The 19733-nt window shown below is 44.2% G+C and overlaps 1 protein-coding gene across 4 annotated transcripts; it reads right to left on the bottom strand.

Moving 5' to 3' along the window:
* Nucleotides 1-2866: 2866 nt before the first annotated feature.
* On the bottom strand, nucleotides 2867-19732 carry POFUT1 (protein O-fucosyltransferase 1). Of its 4 annotated transcripts, none has more exons than XR_002325393.2 (8): nucleotides 19561-19732; nucleotides 18280-18401; nucleotides 17387-17569; nucleotides 16278-16390; nucleotides 11938-12130; nucleotides 10719-10961; nucleotides 4484-4744; nucleotides 2867-3494 (listed from the first exon to the last, which is right to left on the bottom strand). XR_002325393.2 is itself a non-coding variant. In XM_020990725.2 (7 exons), the coding sequence occupies exons 1-7, from the start codon at nucleotides 19673-19675 to the stop codon at nucleotides 4556-4558; spliced, it is 1158 nt and encodes a 385-aa protein (XP_020846384.1). In that variant the 5' UTR covers nucleotides 19676-19731; the 3' UTR covers nucleotides 2867-4555. The 4 variants fall into 4 exon arrangements, 2 of the variants coding, with proteins under 2 accessions (XP_020846384.1, XP_020846386.1); XR_002325392.2 differs by having other exon boundaries at nucleotides 4054-4744; nucleotides 19561-19731; XM_020990725.2 differs by having other exon boundaries at nucleotides 2867-4744; nucleotides 19561-19731.
* Between the last annotated feature and the right edge of the window lies 1 nt (nucleotide 19733).

Genomic DNA, 19733 nt, shown 5'->3' with positions numbered 1-19733 from the left:
TACATTACTAGTTTCATAATGAGAACTTGTTCCTAGGTCTTTTGACTCCACTTCTAGTGTTCATTATACTAGCATACCACTCAAATTCACGGGGAAACATGAGTAAGATTCACCTAAGGTGAGAAGGCATGAGGTATGGGGGAGAGGTTGGGTTGTAATTTGGATTGGTAGAGGGAGCAACAGCATGGATTGGATCCATCACAGCAACAAAACATTCAACTTTGAATATTTTCACACCTATGAAGTGGGGTTTCAGGGATAGGGAACCTGTGGCCTCGAGGCCACATGTGGCCCTCTAGGTCCTCAAGGGAGGCCCTTTGACTGAATCCAGACTTCACAGAACAAATCCCCTTCATAAAAGGATTTGTTCTGTAAAACTTGAACTCTGTCAAAAGGCCAAACCCAAGGACCTAAAAGGCCACATTTGGTCTCGAGTCCTCAGGTTCCCCACCCCTGATAGTCAATGGGGGCAAATCACAGTCTCCTGCACGTGGATTGGATTTTTGGAAATGGACAGAGGTCATTGGGAGCAGAGTCTGGGAAACAAGGTTGAAGATCACACTGGAGAATTCCATGTGTGGTGTGTGTGTGTGTGTGTGTGTGTGTGTATAAAAATGACTGTAAAACAATTAAAACTGACCATTGTGTGCCATATTTTAGTTCCAAAGTCCCCAAGAAAAGTCCAAGAAAGTTAACCTGGAACCTCACAATGGGACTGTGTTAGAAAGACAAGTATTTGGATGTACACATTTTGATATACAATACTTCCATGCACCAGTTGTCTTACTGTCTCTGTATTCTTACCACTGTGTGGATCACAATCAGACCATGCCTTCTTATCCAGTGAAATTCTTATCCGAACCCTATGTTGTAGAGCCCTTACACATGCTGGCTGAGCGACCCTGGGGACGTGACTTCACCTCTAAGCGCCCTAGGCAGCTGTCAGAGGCACCAGCAACCTCCCTGGGTCTCCTAGTGTATGCCTTGACTCATTTTCATTTACCCAGGACATACAATCCATTGCTGAATGTTCTCACTTTCTACCCTCACACCTCTTGAACAAGTCCTCTTCTCTCTACTCACAAAGCCATGCCCTTGGTCCAGGCCCTGGTGACCTATAACCTGGTTTCTTGCAGTTCTTGCTGTCTGACTGGCCTACTGGTGTCAAGTCTCTCCTCCCTCCAAACCACCCTCTTCTACTTGGCTCCCAAGGTGATTTTTCTAAAGCTAAGAACTATGTCATCCTCTTGATCAGTGAGATTCAGTGGCTCCCTAAGACCTTCAGGATCCACTATACCTGATCTGTTTGGAATTTGAAGTTCTTCATAACCTGGGCCCTTCCAACCTTCCACTATTCTTACATTTGACTCTCCTCCATAGACGGTATAATCCAGGAATGAATGCCTATTTGATGTTTCTCTTTCTTTTTTTTTTCTTTTTTAGGCAATTGGGGTTAAGTGACTTACCCAGGGTCACACAGCTAGTGTCATACGTTTGACCTGAGGTTGGATTTGAACTCAGGTCCTCCTGATGTCAGAGCCGGTACTCTACTCATTGCACCACCTAGCTGCTCCTCATTTGAAGTTTTTCAAAGGAGACACTTAACCTTCTTATACTTGAATTCCCTTCATATACAATATAATCCTGGAAAGCAGGCCTGATATTCTTCAAACCAGACACACCATCTTCTGTTTCCATATCTTTGCGTTGGGTGTCCTGCATGCCTGGAATGTTCTGTCTCCTCCTCTTCCTATCTCCTTAGTTTTGCTGGCTTCCTTCATGACTTAGTTCAAACATACACCTTCTTCAGGAAGTCTTTCCCAGTTCACCCCGGATGCTAATGCCTGCTCATCTGAGATTACTTTCCATCTACTCTGTATGTACCTTCTATGTACCTGTGATTCATGTCTCCCCTATTAGATGTGAGCTTCTTGAAGGCAGGGGCTGTTTCTTTTTTTCTTTTTGTATAGGGCCTAACATATACTAAGTGAATGCTTGTTGACTGACCTTTGCAGGCAGGGTGGCAATCAACAGATGAGGAATTTCCTCGTCTGAGAGTTTCTTAAACCAATGAAATCAAAGCTCCAGTCTCTAAGCCATCTCATCCTTTCGTAAATCTTCCCTAAAGGATCAAGGAACTAGAGGCCATTCTCTGGGTCTCAAGACTTCTTATCCCCATTCTTCCCATACTGCCTTTCCCAGGCATACATGTCCTTGCTACCTTTTATGATCTTTTGTTGTTTCTTAAGTCAGTGTTGGTGATATGCTGCAGTCTACCTGCCCCCTTCCCCAATGCTGATTTGGTTTTAAACTCAGCCTCTTTACTTTATAGCCACAGTGTATTTATCTCATTTAATCTTACAAACCTATAAAGGGCAATATTAGTTGACCCATTTTATAGATGAAGAAACTGAGACCCATAATTTAATTATCGTCCAATATCCAACACAGCTGGTGCCAGTTAATATTCGCCCATTGATGAATTGGAGCACATTGGATTTGGAGACCAAAGATCTGGGTTTGAGTCTCTGCTAACCATGTGACCTTGAGCAAGTAATTTCATCTTTCTGGGTTTCATTGTGACTATTTGTAAAATGAAGATAAGCCTTGCCTTGTCTCCTTTGCCAGGGGTATTGTGAGGAAAGAACTTTGTATACTGTACAAGCCCTGCAGAAATGTAAGCTACACAATGGCTCACTAAACTACCCAAGCTTTAAGAAAGGAGCAGCTAAGTTTGTTCTTGTGACAAGCATGTTTGGACAGCGGGAGGCTACTAGGTCAGTTTTCCAGCTTGTTAACTTGCCTGGCTGGTTAGGGACAGGAAGACAGGAGTGAGAGATAGTCATTTAGATAATTTCCTCAAGACTTAAAAATGTATGGCTGTATTTTATTGAAAAAAAAATTACAAAATTCCTTTCCAGGAGATTTAAGGGAATTTGAGCAGCACAAACTCATCTTCCTGCATGTCTTCCCTTCTCAGACGGGCATTCTGAGGCAAGGCCCCTGATCACCTCTACAACACATCACTTCCACCCTACAAGGGGAATTAAGCTCCTCCTCTCAGAAGAAGAATGTCAATGTTAAAACCAAAGTGACGAGTGGCAAGCCTGGGATTCCTCTGAGAGGTCTCCTAGCTCCCAGCCTGAACTATCTCCACCAAGGACAAGCAGAGGGGGACAGGCTATCTCTCAGTGTCGAAATCTGAGAATTTTACTAGTCATCTAGCTAAAGCTTCCACCCTTGGGCAGCGGGCAGGATGACTGTACAATGCCTTAGTAATAAGAATATGTTGAGAGGGAATGACTTCCTCCAGATATAGACAGAGCTTTGGAAGAAAATCTCCCAGGTCCTGCAAAAAGGATGGAAACTAGAGTAAGGGAGGATGTCAAGAGTCACTTAAGAGTGAGAGGTCAGATGTGGAAGTTCCATCCAGCGACTGGACCACTTGCATCTTGGTTGTCCATACCCCATCGCCAGAGCCTCATCAGATCCCACTGTGCAAAGGAAGGAAGGCAGGAAGTAAGCACAAAGTTTTGGTCAGCACTCTGGAGCCCAGAGAAAGTAAAAATCATTCTAAGCAAACTCTTTATACTGAGAGGCTGTGCTAGGGGTCAGCTTATCCAAAATGGTCCTTCTGTGATATCAGTGCACATGGGCCTCACAAAGAGGAGAACCACAAAAGGAGGGGTGACCATGATGTGCAGAAAGGCAGGGGCCAGCATGGGCAGGTGGCAAGCAACCAAAAGGTCATCTTTGGCAAGCATGGTATAGGCTGCCAACCCTAAGCCAACAAACCTGCCTCAGTTTCTCATCTGTCTGCACCATTAAGGCCACTTTAGGTTTCCATATGAATGCCTTCCCCTGTTATAAAAATAGTTATGTGGGAAGGAAAATCTAGGCTGGTCATGTATTAAAAGTAGAAAAGCTGTAATCCAGATCTGCTGCTCAGAGGATTATAGAGTTAGAGTGGGAAGGGACCTTGGAAGTCACCTATGCTAACACTCTTATTTTACAGATGGGATAAGGGAGGTCCACAGAGTTGAGGTGACTCACTCAAGGTCACACATCTTGTAAGTAGAAAAGCCAGTGCTTCCAAATCCGGTGCCCTCTTCACCACATTATGTTGCCAGTGGAAGCTTAGAGAACCAGGAGGGCCATGTACTTCAGTGATGGAGTGCCAATTAAACACGGGCCCCTTGAAGAAACAGCAGGATGAAGACAGAGGAGCATGGGGAAATAAGGAAGAAACAGGGTATTCCATTGCCTAATACTAAGGATTAGCTCTGGAATTACCCAGAAATGGACCAGCTCTTTTCTTAGAGGAAGCCCTTGCAATTTGAGGTATTCTACTTTCTGGTCTCTAGCAGGTAAGATGAGAAGGCAGCCTGTATCCTGGAATTCAGGTGGGTTAAGACCAGACACTGGACACAGTCACACCCCCCCCCACCCCAGCATTTGGAATGAAGCAGGCTGGTAACTTGACCTCACTGTCTGGTCAGATGACCACACCACCACTGGATCTATGGCCTTGATTGCTGGGGGAGAGGATGGAAGATCAGAACTCATCTCGGAGCTGTGGGGGACGGTCCATGCCAAAGAAGGAGGAGGACTGGCCCCGTAAGTCCCGTTCCCGTTTCACAAAGGCAGTAAAGGATGAGACACAGTTGCCAATGAAGTGGTCTGCCTGGCCAAGGATATATAGGTCAATCTGTGCCACTTCAGGCTGAAGGGTCACCACCTTCACCTACAGGGGGAAAAGAGGCAGAGCAGGTTAATCTGAGGGACTTGGGCCAATTCATTTCAACAGTTTAACTAACACTAACAAAGTACCTACTACACAGGGGTATAGCAGTGTCTAGTGATGACAGAGATGCAAAGTTTAGCTAAGATATTGCCTCTGATCTCATGGAGCTTAAAATATAATAGGGAGATAAGACACAAACACGAAAAACTGCCATGTATAACACATGATAAATGCAATGTTCTCCTGGCTTTGAATAACAGAATACCACAATTTTCAAAGAATCACAACTGCAGGGACCTTAAAGAGTAACTGTAAGCCACATGGTAGGCATAAACAAGCACTATGCAACCAATAATGACTTGTACCTGGGAAACTCTGTGAAAGATCAGTCAATTAATAAATGACTACTTCATTAAAATACTACTATATGTAACCTAGATGCTATCCTCCACTCCTCATCATCTCTCAACTCCCTCACTCCTGCCCCCACATTCCCTATCCCCATTCAAGCTGTTGCCAAGTTCTGCTGATTTCACCTTTTCAAACTCTGGAATACGTCCCCTTCTCTCCTTTGACACTGCCACAACTCTGGTATAGCAGGCCCTCATTGCCTCATATCTGGACTACTATGATGGTTTGCCTGCCTCAAGTCTCCTCCCACTCATCTACTCTCCATTCAGCTACTAAAGTGATTTCCTAAAATGCAGGTCTGATCACGTCACCCACCCCTACTCAGTAAACTCTAGTGGCTTTCTATTGCCTCCAGGATCAAATGCAAACTTTGACTTAAAGGGCATTCAGAGCCCACTATAACCTAGCCCCTCCTACCTTCCCAGTCTTTTTACAGCTTACAATCCAGGGCCACTGGCCTCCCGGCTGTTCCATGAACAAGACACTTCACTCTCAACCCCCAGCAGAAAATTCTCTCTGGCTGTCCCTTTTGCCTGAAATGTTCTTTTCTCATCTGCTCTGACTACTGACCTCTCTGGCTTCCTTTAATATCTAATGAAAATCCTACCTTTCTACAGGAAGTCTTCCCTAATACCTCTTCATTCTACCATTTTCCTCTTTTAATTATTTCCTATTTATCCAGTATATAGTTTGTTTTGTATATATTTGTTTGCATGTTATCTCCCTCATTTAGATTGTGAGGTCTTTGAGGGCAGGGACTATCTTTGGCCTCTTTTTGTATCCCTAGCTCTTAGCACAGAGCCTGGTACATAGAATAAATGCTCATTGACTGATTAATGGCTGGAGTCCTAGGCTAAGCACAGGGGATACCAAAGGAGGCAAAAGATAGTCCTTGCCCTCAAGGAACTCACAATCTAATGGGAGAGATAACATGCAAACAAATATGTGCAAAACAAACTACATACAGGGTAAACAGGAAATAATTAAAAGAGGGAAAACACTAGAATGAAGAGGTGTTAGGGAAAGGCTTCCTGTAAAAAATGAGGCTTAAGCTGAGAATTAAAGGAAGCCAGGGAGGTCAGTAGTCAGAGCAGAGAAGAGTCTTCCCAACATAAGCGTAATGGACAGCCAAAGAAAATACCAGGAGTTGAGAGGGAAGTGTCTTGTTCATGGAACTGCCAGAAGGCCAGTGTCATTGGACTGAGAAGTACTTGCTGGGGAGTGAGGTGTAAGAAGACTGGGAAGGTAGGAGGGGGCTACGTTACAGAGGGCTTTGAATCAAAGTTTGTATTTGATTCTGGAAGCCCCAGGAAGTCACTAGGGTATATCGAATAGGGGGATAACACGGTCAGACCAATGCTTTAGGAAAATCACTTCAGTAGCTGAATGGAGGATGGACTGGGGAAGAGGAGAGACTTGAGGCAGGCAGAGCCACTTCAGGCTACTGCAATAATCTGTGTGAAGTGATGAGCATCTGCACCAGGCAGTAACAGTGTCCGAGGAAAGAAAGGAGCATGTTTGATAGATGTTGCAAAGGTGAAACTAACTAAAGGTGAAAGTAACAACTTGGATGTAGAGGGGGAGAGATCATGAGGAATCCAGGATGACTCCTAGGTTTTGAGCCTCAGGGATTGAGGTGATGTTTGATCAGAAAAAGAATCAGGCTAGTCATTTAATGAAAGTGGGAGAAAAGGGGGAAAGTGCTTCACTGGTACCTGCAAGACATCTCAAGAACCAGAAAAAGATATCCCAACAAATTCAGTAGATCTTCTATGGAGGTGAATAATTCCTTAAACTGTTGAAATAAGAGCATTAAAAAGGCACAAGCTAAATACTATGTAAAGTCTAAAAGGGAAGAATGCAATTTTTTCGGGGGGGGGGAATCAGAGAAGGCCTTATGGAGAAGGTAGCACTTGGGGTGGGCTTGAAAGGATTGGGTAGGTTTCCAACAGGTCAAGAGGGATCAGGAGGACATTCCAGGCACAAAGGAACATAGAGAGAAAACTGAAGAGGGCAAGGTGTAGGTAGGGTAGAAAAAAGAGCAGTTAGGCAAGGCACAGATTACAAAAGGGAGTAGTAACGTGAGATAAAGGTGGAAAGGTAAGGGTTGGCATGAAAACACATACCAGTTTGGTGTAGAAATACATTAGACTCAACAGGGAAACAAGTGAGAAGTGGGGGAGGGCACAGAGGAGTTAAGAAAGAAGATAATACTGAGGAGGGAATAGTCACAAGCAAAACAAACTTCCTAATCCTGAAGGAAGGATTAAAAGTGGGGGAAGGGAAAGAAAAGAACTAGAATATGAGGTGCCTTAGCTCGCTTCTTAGACAAGCGGGAAATGGCTGGAAAACTTGAATAGGAATGCAATAGACTATCACTTCATTGTAAGAAGTGACGAAAGTGACTATTTCAAAGAATCCTGAATTGTGAGAGCAGAACCAGGAGAACAATTCAAATATGGGCAACAACAGTCTAAAGAAAGTCAGCTTTGAAAAACTCAAGAACTCTCATTAAAGCACTGACTTGGAGGACCTTTACTGAAGCATGTTACCTACCTCCTGAGAGAGGTGAGTAATACAAGGTGCAGAGACACACATTTTTGGATATAACCATGGCTTATTTGTTCCAAGGGGTTTTCCCCCTCTTTTTTACTTTTCGCAGTTAATGGGAAAGAGGAAGAGGAGATTAGCAATAATGATGTTGAGAGAGAGAGAGAGAGAGAGAGAGAGAGAGAGAGAGAGAGAGAGAGAGAGAGAGAGAGAGCCATTTAAAAAAATGCCCAGAAGAGAACAGAAGGAAGTTCAGACAAGCAGGACAATTTTGAAAGTAACTTGTAGAATTTATTATGTACTCTTCAAAAAGGCCAGGGGTGTGAAACAGAGATTCACAATTTCATATAGAACACTTTTTTTTCCTGTTCTCCTGGAATGTGTTGAAATTTTTTCTTTTTGGTGTTTAAGTTCAGAGTAAAAGAATATGAAAAATTAAGATAGAACCAGAGCGTGGAGGGCCTTGAATTCCAGGCTTCAATGAGAGTCAGATTCAATAGTATTTTCTTTCCTAGGGTCTGAGGTCATGACTGAAAATTTAAAGAGCCAAGAGGACTAATACACAGAATCAAATTCCACCTCACATTTGGCACAAACAAGTCTCCAATCTTTTCCAGTATGACACACCCATGAACTTGCTAGTTCAGCCTATATCTGTATCTTTCTCCATTGCTACCTTCCCTTAGTCCCTTATCCAACCCCTCCTCCACTCCAGCCAGGTAAATCTCCTGAACATTTCTAAAGGTATTAGGATTTGTTCCTGCCCCTACGTTCTCTTGCCCTTCTGCCTTTGCTGGAAATGCTCTCTCCCTCCTTTGGCCTCTACAAACTGTATCCTTTCATTAACACTGAGATCTAGTCTGAACTCCTCCAGAGCAACAAGAAGTTCATATTTCTATGGCTCTTCAAGGTTTACAGAGGGCTTTCCTCACAGCACCCCAGTGAGGTAAGTAAAATAATAATTATTGTCTCCATTTTACAGAGGAGGAAAAAAAGTTCACATGACTAGCACAAGGTCATGAAGCTCCTAAGAGGCAGAGTGAAGACCTGAACCTTATTCTCCTGATCCCAAGTCCAGGGCTCTGTCCAATGAACCCTATTGCCTCCGGTGGGTTGTTTTCTTGATCATCTACACAAACTCATTTAAAAATGTTTTACTGAAGCTTTTTGGTCTTTATATCACCACCATTTCCCATAATCTCCCCTCTTCTTTTTTTTTTTTGTGAGGCAATCAGGGTTAAGTGACTTGCCCAGGGTCACACAGCTAGAAAGTGTCAAGAGTCCGAGGCTGGATTTGAACTCAGGTCCTCCTGACTCCAGGGCCAGTGTTCTATCCACTGTACCACCTAGCTGCCCCCAAAATCTTCCTTTTCTCATAGAACCTTCCCTTAAAACAAAGACAAAAAAATGCTGGGAAAAACTGAATACAGTGACCATGTCAGACAGCAAAGCCAACATTTCACACCTGTCATCTCCCACTTTCAACTAAGAGAAGTGTGATCCATTACCTGTCTTCTGGATACAAATCCTGAACTACACTATGGTACAAATCTCGTACTATAATCTAGTCACTGGCTGTGTTTAAATTAGCACTTTGGTGGATGTTCTAGCTGTTTCCTTGTATTAAATTTCTTTCTCTTTCAACATGACTGTAAGCCCTATAAGGCAAGGCTTATGTTGTATATGAGACAAAGATAGAAAGTCAGCATGGAGTAGTGAATAAAAACACTGGTTTGGAGTCAAGTCATACTAGTTAGTGATGAACCTAGAATTTGAACCCTGGTCTTCATGACTACATGGGGCAGCCAGGTGGCTCAGTGGATAAAGAGCTGGGCCTGGAGTCAGGAAGACATGATTTCAAATCCAGCCTCAGACACTAGCTGATCACTTAACCCTGTTTGCCTCAGTTTCCTTATCTGTAAAATGAGTTGGAGAAGGAAATGGCAAACCACTCCAGTACCTTTGCCAAGAAAACCCCAAATGGGGTCAAAAAGAGTTGGATATGACTGAAATAACTGAACAACAACTTATAACCATAAATCTGGTGCTCTTCCCACTATCCCATGTTGTCTCAAGGAAAAAAGAGTCCACATACTCTAAAAAAGTGACAAACCCACCACTTCTACCATATATCCACTAATAACAGGGGATGGCAAAGAGGGCAGAACATAGGGCTTCCAAAGCCACCCTCTTCTTTGGGGTGGCACTGATAGCCTGGGCCTGGGGACAGAGAAAGAAGGCCAGTCATTATCACCACCACCACCATCAGATCATTCCCATTTATAGAGCATGTTAAGGCTAATCAAATTCTTTCCTCCAACCCTACCCTCACAGGCTGGATGGTGCAGCGATTATTACCTCCATGTTACACAGGAGTAAAGTGAGGCTTTGAGACGTTGCCTAATACAGAGGGAGAGAATGTGAAAGCCAGGAATTTTTAATCAGTACTTCAACACAGTGTCGGCACAAAGGAGGTACTTCATAAATGTTTGTCGATTGATCTGTTGATGGATTAAACCAGATCTGAACTCCTGACTGCAATATTTTTTCCACTCTACGATGTTGCTATTCCATCTCTTTCTTGTATAAGAACACACAGCCTCTGACTTGTGAAGGATTTACACATATGGAAACAATTAGAACATTACAATGAGAGAATCCAGGAAAGAGCAATAAGCAAGCCCTCTTGGTGGTCAGAGAAAAGGAGGATTAATGGTGACCGCAGTTAGCCGTCACAAATCAGAGCCCTTCCTGGTGCTGGTAAGCAGGTGGAGAGAAGGACAAACAAAGGGAGGAAAGGCCCAGAGAAGCTAGAAGTAGCCGCAGTGACAAAACAGACCTGCTAATGGTGGCATAGGCTGCCAGCCCCTAAGGAGCTGGTCCAGCCTTTTTCTCATCAGCCTGCCTCCCTCCCTCACATGTCACAGTTCCACACAAGCAGGCAAAGAGTAATCCCAGCTTCGTCTCTGGTCAGTTTCTAACACTGCGCTCCCTTCTCTCCCCAAGAACCTACCTTCCCTTTGAACAGCTGCTGAATTTCAGAGACATAGCTCTCTGAGTCTGTGGCAATGTAGATGGACTGGGCTTTGGCCGTCTTCACCCAGAGCCTCAGGGCACGTTTGATCTCCTTCAGGTCTGGCAGGCACATGGCCATGGTGAGAGGCGTGGCAGTGCTGCGGTTGTAGCCCACACACTGGGGTGAAGCCATGAAGTGGGAGCCCGCTGTTCCGTCCTTCAGCATATTACAGGCATTTTTCTAAAGGGGCAAGATGTGAGGAGGAACAGGAAGTAAGAGGAAAAGAAAGGATTAAAGAGATATCACTCTCCTTCTGATGGCCCCCTTCTCTATAAATTAAGAAAAATCCTCCAAAGAAAATACAAAATTCAAACTCAAAACTTTACATTCTGATGGGAAAAATTAACAACACAATAAAAAAATAATATACGTTCCTATGGGTTTCTTGCACTCTTCCCTGTGAAATTTCTGAATATATCCGGTCAGTTTTCATGCTCTCAAGGGGCAGCTGGATTTATCTCCGCTTATCCCTCACTGCCTCCTCTATACCAGCCTGCTTGGAGGTCTCTGTGATGCAGATATTCCTGGATTCTCCATGGCAGGGAGGGCAGTGGGGCACCAGCTCCGGCCAGGTCCTGCCAAGCTGGCATGAACTAGCACCAGGACCATGTATTCATCAGCTGTGGAACAGCCCCTTTAAGTGCAGAGAAGCTTATCCACAGAGGCCTGGCCCCAGCATTCAACTGCTTGATATAGCAAAGAGGAGTTATAACCTATATCTACATGGTACTGAGAGCATCCATGTGGGTAATATCTTGGCTCCTTGATACGGTAAAAAAGTATCCTACCCCAGTTTCTAAGAGCTTGTCTTTCACAAGATTCCACAAGCTAGCACAAGGGATGGAGGGTCAAGATTCCCATATTCTATTTTCCCCTCTGTCACTGGCCTGTTGCCTGATCTGCGGAGAATATCACATGCATGACCTCTCACTGCCTCAGTCTATCCATCTATAAAACAGGGAGAAAAATGGTGACTATTGGAGGTCTCTGTGACGCAGAATAGATCACAACTGAGCTTTTTTTTGTTGAAAGGGAATCCAGCAGGAGAACGTTAGCAAACCACAAACATCAAACACACTCATGATATTCCTACAATTGCACACACACCGGTAAGCTCAGGGCACTTAAAGATCCACAAGGTAAATAGAAAAGTTACCCAGTCAGAGCCAATTCGGAGATGAACCCCAATGTAAGGCCTGATGAGATGAGACTGGATCTGGGCCTCCCCCTTCTTTGTCATCTCGTCTGACCATACCATGTACTTCTGCAGGGCCTTGTGTTCCTCCAACACTGGAAATTGGGCTGGAGCTCCAGGCAGGGCAAGCACTGGGTGTTTATCTGGGGGAAACCTAGGAGGGAGAAGAGGGCAGGCTGAGTCACAGGCCCAGCCACCTCAAGGGAGAAGGATGAAGGGAAAAGACATGAGCCTAAAGCATACCCCCACAGGAAATGGATGAAGTTGCGCCATGACCTCGGAGTAGCTGAAAAGTCGCACCACATGCAACAAGCACAAGAGATTTTGAAATCCCAACGAACTGATAAGAGTGCTAGGTGCAGAGCTCAAAGCATTATTGTCTCTGACTTGGAATTTACAATCCTGTCTGCTTGTTTTGTAATTAAAAATTTACAGTGGAGTCTTCTAACCTTGTGAATGTCATGTTGGCTCCCAATCTGTGGTGCTGTAATTCACTCCTGGGTGTGGCGCCAGCCAGAGCTTTGGGCCTTATACTCAGCAAATAATGAACATACTTCAGCTGTACGGACAAGTGGCTGCCTTTAGAGAAGAAATAGGTTTTGCTCAGGGCCTCAATGAATGTGACTCTGTAGAACAAGCCTACGGCTCTTCTTCAGCTAAGACCACCTTTAACTTAGAAGGATTTAAAAATATATATATTCCTAAAAAGACCAGATTGGCTTATTTTCAAAATGAAGAAAGAACTATTTCTTTCTTCTATTGAATTATACTCATTTGCAGGTACCAGAAGCAGTAGGGATGTCAACCAGGATCAAGTATAAAAATCACCAATCCCATCCATCTCAGACACCTCTTCATTTAAGACAGTAATTTTGGAAATTCCACGTTCCTATCAGATCTGGAATATGTCACCCACTAGCTGGATCAGGCCCAGTGAATGAGGGGATAAAGTGACCAAGCAGGGAAGAGGCCCTTTGTCTTGTAAGAAATGTCAAAATGGTTCTTTCGTTGTCCAGGAATAAGTCATCTAGAATAGATTGATCAAGTTGTTTTTTTCCTGATAGGGATGAAAAGTTGCTTTTTGGGAAGCAAGCTTGAATAACAACCATGAGATCCACGGTCTTTCTTTACTTGTTCCAGCTCTGATCATCTTCTGGCTGAACCATTATGGTCATTTTATGAGTGTTTCTAGAACTTTTTATCACAGGCTACCAGGAACGGCATTCTCCCTTCTCTCCTCTAATGCCTGCAGTACCTCACCCTTAACAGCTACATTATTATTTTAAACAATAACAACGACTCACATTTAAATAGTGTTTTACAGTTTATAAAATTCTTTCCTTGAGACAACCCTATGAGGAAGGTAACCCAAGTATTATTTATCATCCATATTTTGTAGATGAGGAAACTGGTGCTCAGAGAAGAAGGAGAGGAGGAAGGAGGGAAGAGGAAGAGGAGGGGGAGGAGAAGGAAGAAAAGGAGGAAGAAGGAGAAAGAGGAGGAGAAGGAAGAAGAAGAGAAGGAAGAGGAAGTAGAGGTATAACTTACATTTCTATAGTACTTTTGAAGCCTGGAAAGGTGAAATAACATGCCCACAGTTCCACACCTAATACCAGGCAGAGACAGAACTCAAACCCAGTTCTCTTAATTCCTAGAGTTCTGTAATCTGCAATCTTTCAGACACCATGTCATCATTACAAACTCCTCCAACTTTACCCCAATAAACATATTTGCTGCCTTCTTTATCAAATTTCATGCCCACCACAGAACCTCAGAATGACTCCTCTCCCAAGAGGTCATTCTTTGTCCTGAAAAGGCATCTATCTATCTATCTGTGTCTATTTATCTACACATACATATAGATACACATATGTATATACATCTACATATGTGTGTACATACACACACATTACAGATTCCCCCAGTTAGAACTACTGGGGCCATGTGACTGAAGGCATCAAACCACAGCAAAAAAATTTTTGACTATGTAAATCCAAGGGGTAACTGTGGAGTAATGAGGCTACCTAAAAACAAATACACAATAGAACTCATACACCCCAAATGAGCTGTTTCTCTCAAAGCAAACCCCCTGGGAGTTCACACATTCTAACAAGGCTCATGATGTATCAGTGCTCACTTTGCAAATGGCCTTCAGGGCTTGTGGCAGGCCTCTTTGGAATCTCCTCAATGGAAGCAAACTTCCCATTTTTGGTGAGGCGGGCACTTGCTAGTGTTCTGGTAAATGTCCAAGAGCTATTTGGAGCTGAGTGCAGAGGAAGAGATAGCAATGACATACAGAAATTCAGTCTGGGTCAGAAATGAAGTGTGACTATAAAACAATAAGACAGATTTTTTTGGGGGGGAGGGCGGGGGCCAAATGGACCTGCCCAGGAAGCCTATTCCCAAAGAGGAGTTCAGCTTGTGAGCTGTGGTACTTTTGAAGAATGACAATGTATTTGTATCCTGGCTCCAATATTCACTAGTTGTGTCACCAAGAGCTAGACACAAACTCTCTTTGCCTCAGTTTGTTCACTTTCAAAATGGGAATAATGATACTTGCACAACCTAGCTCACAGACTTGGGAGGAAAATACTTTGTAAACTTTAAATAAATGTGACTGATTATTACAAGTTCTAATCTATTTATTTATTTATTTATTTATTTAACTTTCTTTCTTTCTTTCTTTCTATTTTTAGGCAAATGGGGATAAGTGACTTGCCCAGAGTCACACAGCTAGTAAGTGTTAAGTGTCTGAGGCTGCATTTGAACTCAGGTGCCACCTAGCTGCTCCCTCTATTTATTAAAAAAGAAACAAAAACCAGTCTCTATACCTCAGTCCCTAGAGGAGACATGATCTCACTGATATGGGCACTCTCAACACTATCTACCTCTGCCCCTCTGATCCGTAGTAGATGGTGCTCATAACGTGCGGCAGTAGAGACCGGCTTTCTCATGATGAATCTCTCTCTCGTGATGGCTCAGATCACAGACACACAGCCAAGTGCTGGGCCCATCCTCGGTCTTTCCAGCTTCACTGGTGAAGACTTTGGGAACTCAACCCTCTCACTCCATCTTCATACCGTAATGAAGCAGCAGCAGATTTGATTTGACTTTCCCACCTTTCATTAATTAATTTATTTTTGGTTTTCAACAATCACTTCCATAAGCTTTTGAGTTTTAAATTTTCTCCCTCTCTGGAGTTCCCTGCCTCCCTCCCCAAGACAGAGTGCAACCTGATATAGACTCTACATATACATTCCTATTAACAGGGGCTTTTAGTGAGACATCTCTTCACTTAACACCAATAAAAAGTAGTTTTGATAGTCACACATCTCTCTGCCTCAGCTTGTATTATGTTGGAAACACTACTCTGTCCGAATGAATCAAGGGCATTAGTTTAAAAACAGAGTTTAGTGGTTTAAGAACTATGCTTCTATCTGCCCCACATGATGCCCCTTCTTTCTGCCTCTCCCAAACCTTCCTATCCTTCACAGCCCAGAACCAGACCAATTTTCTCCATGGAGACCATTCTAGGCCTCTTGATCCTTCCTTTCTCTGCCTCCTGCAACATTTATTATCTTTACCACCATGGGGCATTTAGCTCTGACCACTTTGGATTGCTTAAGTTTTCTCTCCCTAACTCAAATATAAAGTTCTTAAAATCTGGGACCATGAAGTCTTCTGCTCTTCTATATTTCTCCCAGTACCTAGTGTCTAACATATTGTAAACAAGCATTTGATAAATGTGTCTGTCCACTTAACCTACTTTTTTCTAAACAATGCTATATGTCTAAGGGCAATTATTAATTATCCTGTATCTGATGATTACCAGGATGACATCATTTTCTTAACTGAGGCTGGAATTTTTTTTCTCACATAGAAGCAGCTTCCAATTTTAACTTCTGAAGAGGAAGATTAACTGGCAAGTAATTCTCATGCCTTGACCAGGAAACCCAGGTTCATGTGATCATAAAATGTTCATTTTATGATAGTTTTTATCAGGGGATAAACTATTGCTCAACCCCACAGTAGGTCAATGTCCCACGGTGTGAGGCTGTGAAATGAGAACAGATCAGACAGCAGATACTCTCTGGATACTGGCCCTTTGCTGTGGGTTATGCCTTGGTCTCTAAGCCTCACAGGTTCAACAGATGTACTGGCTACCCCTTCGATTCCAAGTAATTGTGTGTTATAGGGTGGAATCGGGAGGCAGAATGGGGCTCCGGCCAGTTACTGACCTCCACTGCTAACACCTGATTGCCCGAACCCCTTTCCACTCCCACCCCCCCCACTCTGAGTACCTTTGGATCCAGTGGTCCTTGTAGGAAGAGCTGAAGGAGATGCCACCAAAAAGTTCTGATCTATTAAAATTGACATTGAACTGATCCCAGAATGGACCAAAGGGGTTCCCTTCCTGCAAAACAACATATTCAGTCAGTTGCTTGGATGGGCAGGAGCTAGGTACTAAGTGGACAAATGGAGCTGGGCTTTGAAAAGACAAAAAGAACAGACTAGGGGTGGGTTCTGTGTGGAGATGACAAGAGATCTAATTCCAGGTGACAACGAATGTCTGAATGGCCTGAACAAAGGTAAGTGAATACAAAGCATACATAAAGTCATACAAAATAATGCCAGTGCTAATAGTTGGGGCCTAGGGGGGAGAAGGGGATCAGGAAAGACCTCATGTAGGAGGTGGTACCTCATCTGTACTTTCAAGGAATGTATTCCAGACATAAGGAGGGAGGAATCTGGGCAAAGGCATGGGAGTAGGACTGGAAACACTGTGTATGGGGATTGTGGGTCAGCGTGATTGAAATGGGAAGTGTATAAAGTCTAAATTAATTATTAAGGTTCTGAAGGGCATCACATACTGCTCACCCCTATAGCTTCATAATTTCCAAAAAGCAATACAAATTGATCTGCCTAAACAAACATTTTATCGAGTATTTACTGTAAGGAATTAGATTGAATTTGAGCCCTGGACTCGAATGACTTCTAACCATTACAGTAATTTGCAGTTAACACAATCACAAAATGTTGGAACTGGAAGGGACCCTTATGGATCGTTTAATTCAACTCACAAGTAGGACCAAAGGACCAGGTGTGACATCTAAAGAGGGGTGACATGTAAAGTCATGCCATGAATTACTGGTAGAAGTAAGCTTGGGACCTGGATTTCCTGACCACTTGTCTGGTACTCTTCCCACCATATTTCATATGGCACATTGCTAGGTGGTATTTTTAAGGAACCATAGGGGAACTCAACAGAAGGAGTACTCCTTGCAGCTACATTTGGCCTGAGGAAAAGATGCAGGAAGAAAGAGCGCACAAAAGAAATATATAAGTAGAAAGTACAGTAGGTTCCAGGTATGGACAAATGGAGTGAAGGCCAAGGCATCCAAGGACCCACCTTCATGGGGCAGGTCTTCTTGTCAGCACTCCGCTGGGCTGCAACATCAAAGCAGTAGGCCACTCGATTCTCAGGGGGCCAGTGGATTGGAGCCAACTTCTCCATGAACTTTTCCAAGCTGATGACCCGATGATATTTCTTGAGTGGCTCTAACTTGAAGTATGTCTCATAGGACACATGCAGCTATAAGAATGGAAGAGGGACAGAAAGATAGTAGGAAAGAGAAGTGGAATAAAGAAAGAGAAGGGAGAAAAGAGAGAAAATGTAAAAGAGAAAAGAGAAGTAACAAAGCAAGAATGGAGAAGAATTGGGGAGAGGGAAAATAAGGGGAAAAAATGAAGAGAAGAGAAAGGAATGATTTAGGGGTTACTTTAACTATTGTCTTGATAAGGAGGAGCCATTTTATGCCCTCCTTTACCCTTGGGTAGATGCCATCTCTTAGAGGAAAAGGAAAACCAGCCATTGCTACGTCTGTGTCTATAGGCATTGCCAGCCTATGTCTCGGTGAACTCATTGAAAATATACTGCTAGTGAGCCAGGAGCCATGCGTTTGAATTTAATGTAAGCTGGCTAACTTCTGCCTTGGCTCACAGTCACAGATTAAACTCCAAATACCATTTCACCTTTGCAGCGTATGTCACAAATAAGCCGAGATGAGAATGAGGATGGTTCAGTGCAACCTATTCATACTATAGGGCAAACAGATCCAATCACACTTTCTGAAGACAGAATAGGATACCAGGAAAAAGAATATGTGCTTGTAATCCCTGAGGTGGACCCAGTAAAAAAGCCACAGTTTATTGAGAGTATCCCATGGACCCACTGTGGAATTTGTAAATTCTCTCAAAATCCTGAATGGCAGGGTTAAGGCTGAGGCAAAACCTAGGACTCACATTGGTGTATGGAGGCTTGTGATGCTGGTATTCAATCCATGGTGGGACAGCCAGGGTTCGGTTCAGTAGCTTTGCAAATGCCAAGGAGCCCAAGAAGTGATCTGCCTGGTTCCCAAACCGCCCTGGAAACATGAATAAGCCAGGTTGAGAGGGAGCCATGAGGTACTGACAGAAACAGTTCAGCTATGTACAGAATAAGTATTTAATGTTTGTGGAATAGAAGTGAGCTAAAAAATTATAAGAACCAGAAGGAACCTGAAAAGAGTATTTCTGACTCCCTTAATTTACAAACTGAGGCCCAGAGAAATGAGCAATGTCCTCTTGTACAAAGTCACAATAATAAGTAGCAAAGCCAGGATTTGAATTCAGATCTTTTGACTCCAAATCTAGTTTTCGTTCCATCAGGATGGTGGCAAGTTGTTTCAGTTGGCAAGAGTTCTTATCTCTAGGGGGATGAAGGGGAGAAAACAAGAAAATGTTTAATTAAGAAAATTATAACTCCTTCCTGGCTACCTGTCCCTAGCTTTGAAAACCCAGAGTTCTAGTTGGAGGTCTGCCACTGACCCACTGAGTGATCTTAGTCAAGTCATTTCCTCTCTGGGTCTCAGTTTTCCCATCTGCAAAATGGAGGGACAGGAGTTCAAGTCCCTTCCAACTTAAAGATTCTAGCAGTCTACGTTTCCTGGCCATTCCTCTGGAAAAGAGGCCAAGGGCCCAGAAAGATCCCTGGTCTATTTTCTGGGGAGGAGGGGGCTGGGGCTCCGCAGAGAAGGAACGCCTAGCTGATGCAAAGGAGCAGGCAGGATAGCATAACTTCAATCATCTCCAACATCTGCATGGCTGGGGCAGGGCCTTTAGACGAACACTCCCTGGGTGGCCAAACAGGGCTTACAGGGCGGTCTGGGGGAACAGTTCGGGGAGGCTATCTGGGAACACCGGTCAGGTTCCCCCAGGGAGCTGAAATGGACCAACTGGGCCGGAACTGGCGGGTCCTCCCCCCGCCCCTTCCCAGGACCAGAGTGGACAGGTCGGGGGCCACAGGGCAGGTTCCTCCTGAGGCCACAGTGGACTGGTCCAGTCCCTGGGCAGACTCAACCTGGATCTGAAGGAGAACAAGCTGGTGGGCGCTTAAGGGGTCACAGCGGACAGGTCCGAGCCCCCAGAGAGGCTCATCCCCTTCCCACCCCGCAGAGTGAATTGGTCCGGAGCCAGGCTCTTGGGGACTCGTGCAGGATCGCCAGGAAGAGCCCAGCAGGGGGCGCCCGGCTCAGGAGGCCTTACCCATGCAGGGACAGTAGAGCAGGTAGCCAGCGGGGTCCCAGGCATGGGCAAGGGCCCGCTCGGGCAGCAGGAGCCCGAGCAGGGGTAGGATGAGCGCCCACGCTGCGGGGACCATATCTGTTCACGGCTGTAGGCTACCGGCCCGCCCGTCGCGCTCCCACCAGGCTTCGCGC

Source organism: Phascolarctos cinereus, unplaced genomic scaffold, assembly GCF_003287225.1.
Source record: "Phascolarctos cinereus isolate Bilbo 61053 unplaced genomic scaffold, phaCin_HiC Scaffold_2;HRSCAF=192, whole genome shotgun sequence".
Classification (NCBI taxonomy): Eukaryota; Metazoa; Chordata; class Mammalia; order Diprotodontia; family Phascolarctidae; genus Phascolarctos; species Phascolarctos cinereus.
Note: the sequence above shows the minus strand (reverse complement) of the source record. Positions and strands in the feature narration are given on the sequence as shown.

Excerpts from the sequence above, each read along its gene's own strand:
- POFUT1 (XM_020990725.2), bottom strand. The coding sequence starts at position 19,675 with ATGGTCCCCGCAGCGTGGGCGCTCATCCTACCCCTGCTCGGGCTCCTG. Across the intron at positions 16,391-17,386 it reads AGAAGACCTGCCCCATGAAG|GAAGGGAACCCCTTTGGTCC; the intron begins GTGGGTCCTTGG and ends GTTGTTTTGCAG. Across the intron at positions 4,745-10,718 it reads AGCAGCTGTTCAAAGGGAAG|GTGAAGGTGGTGACCCTTCA; the intron begins GTAGGTTCTTGG and ends TTCCCCCTGTAG.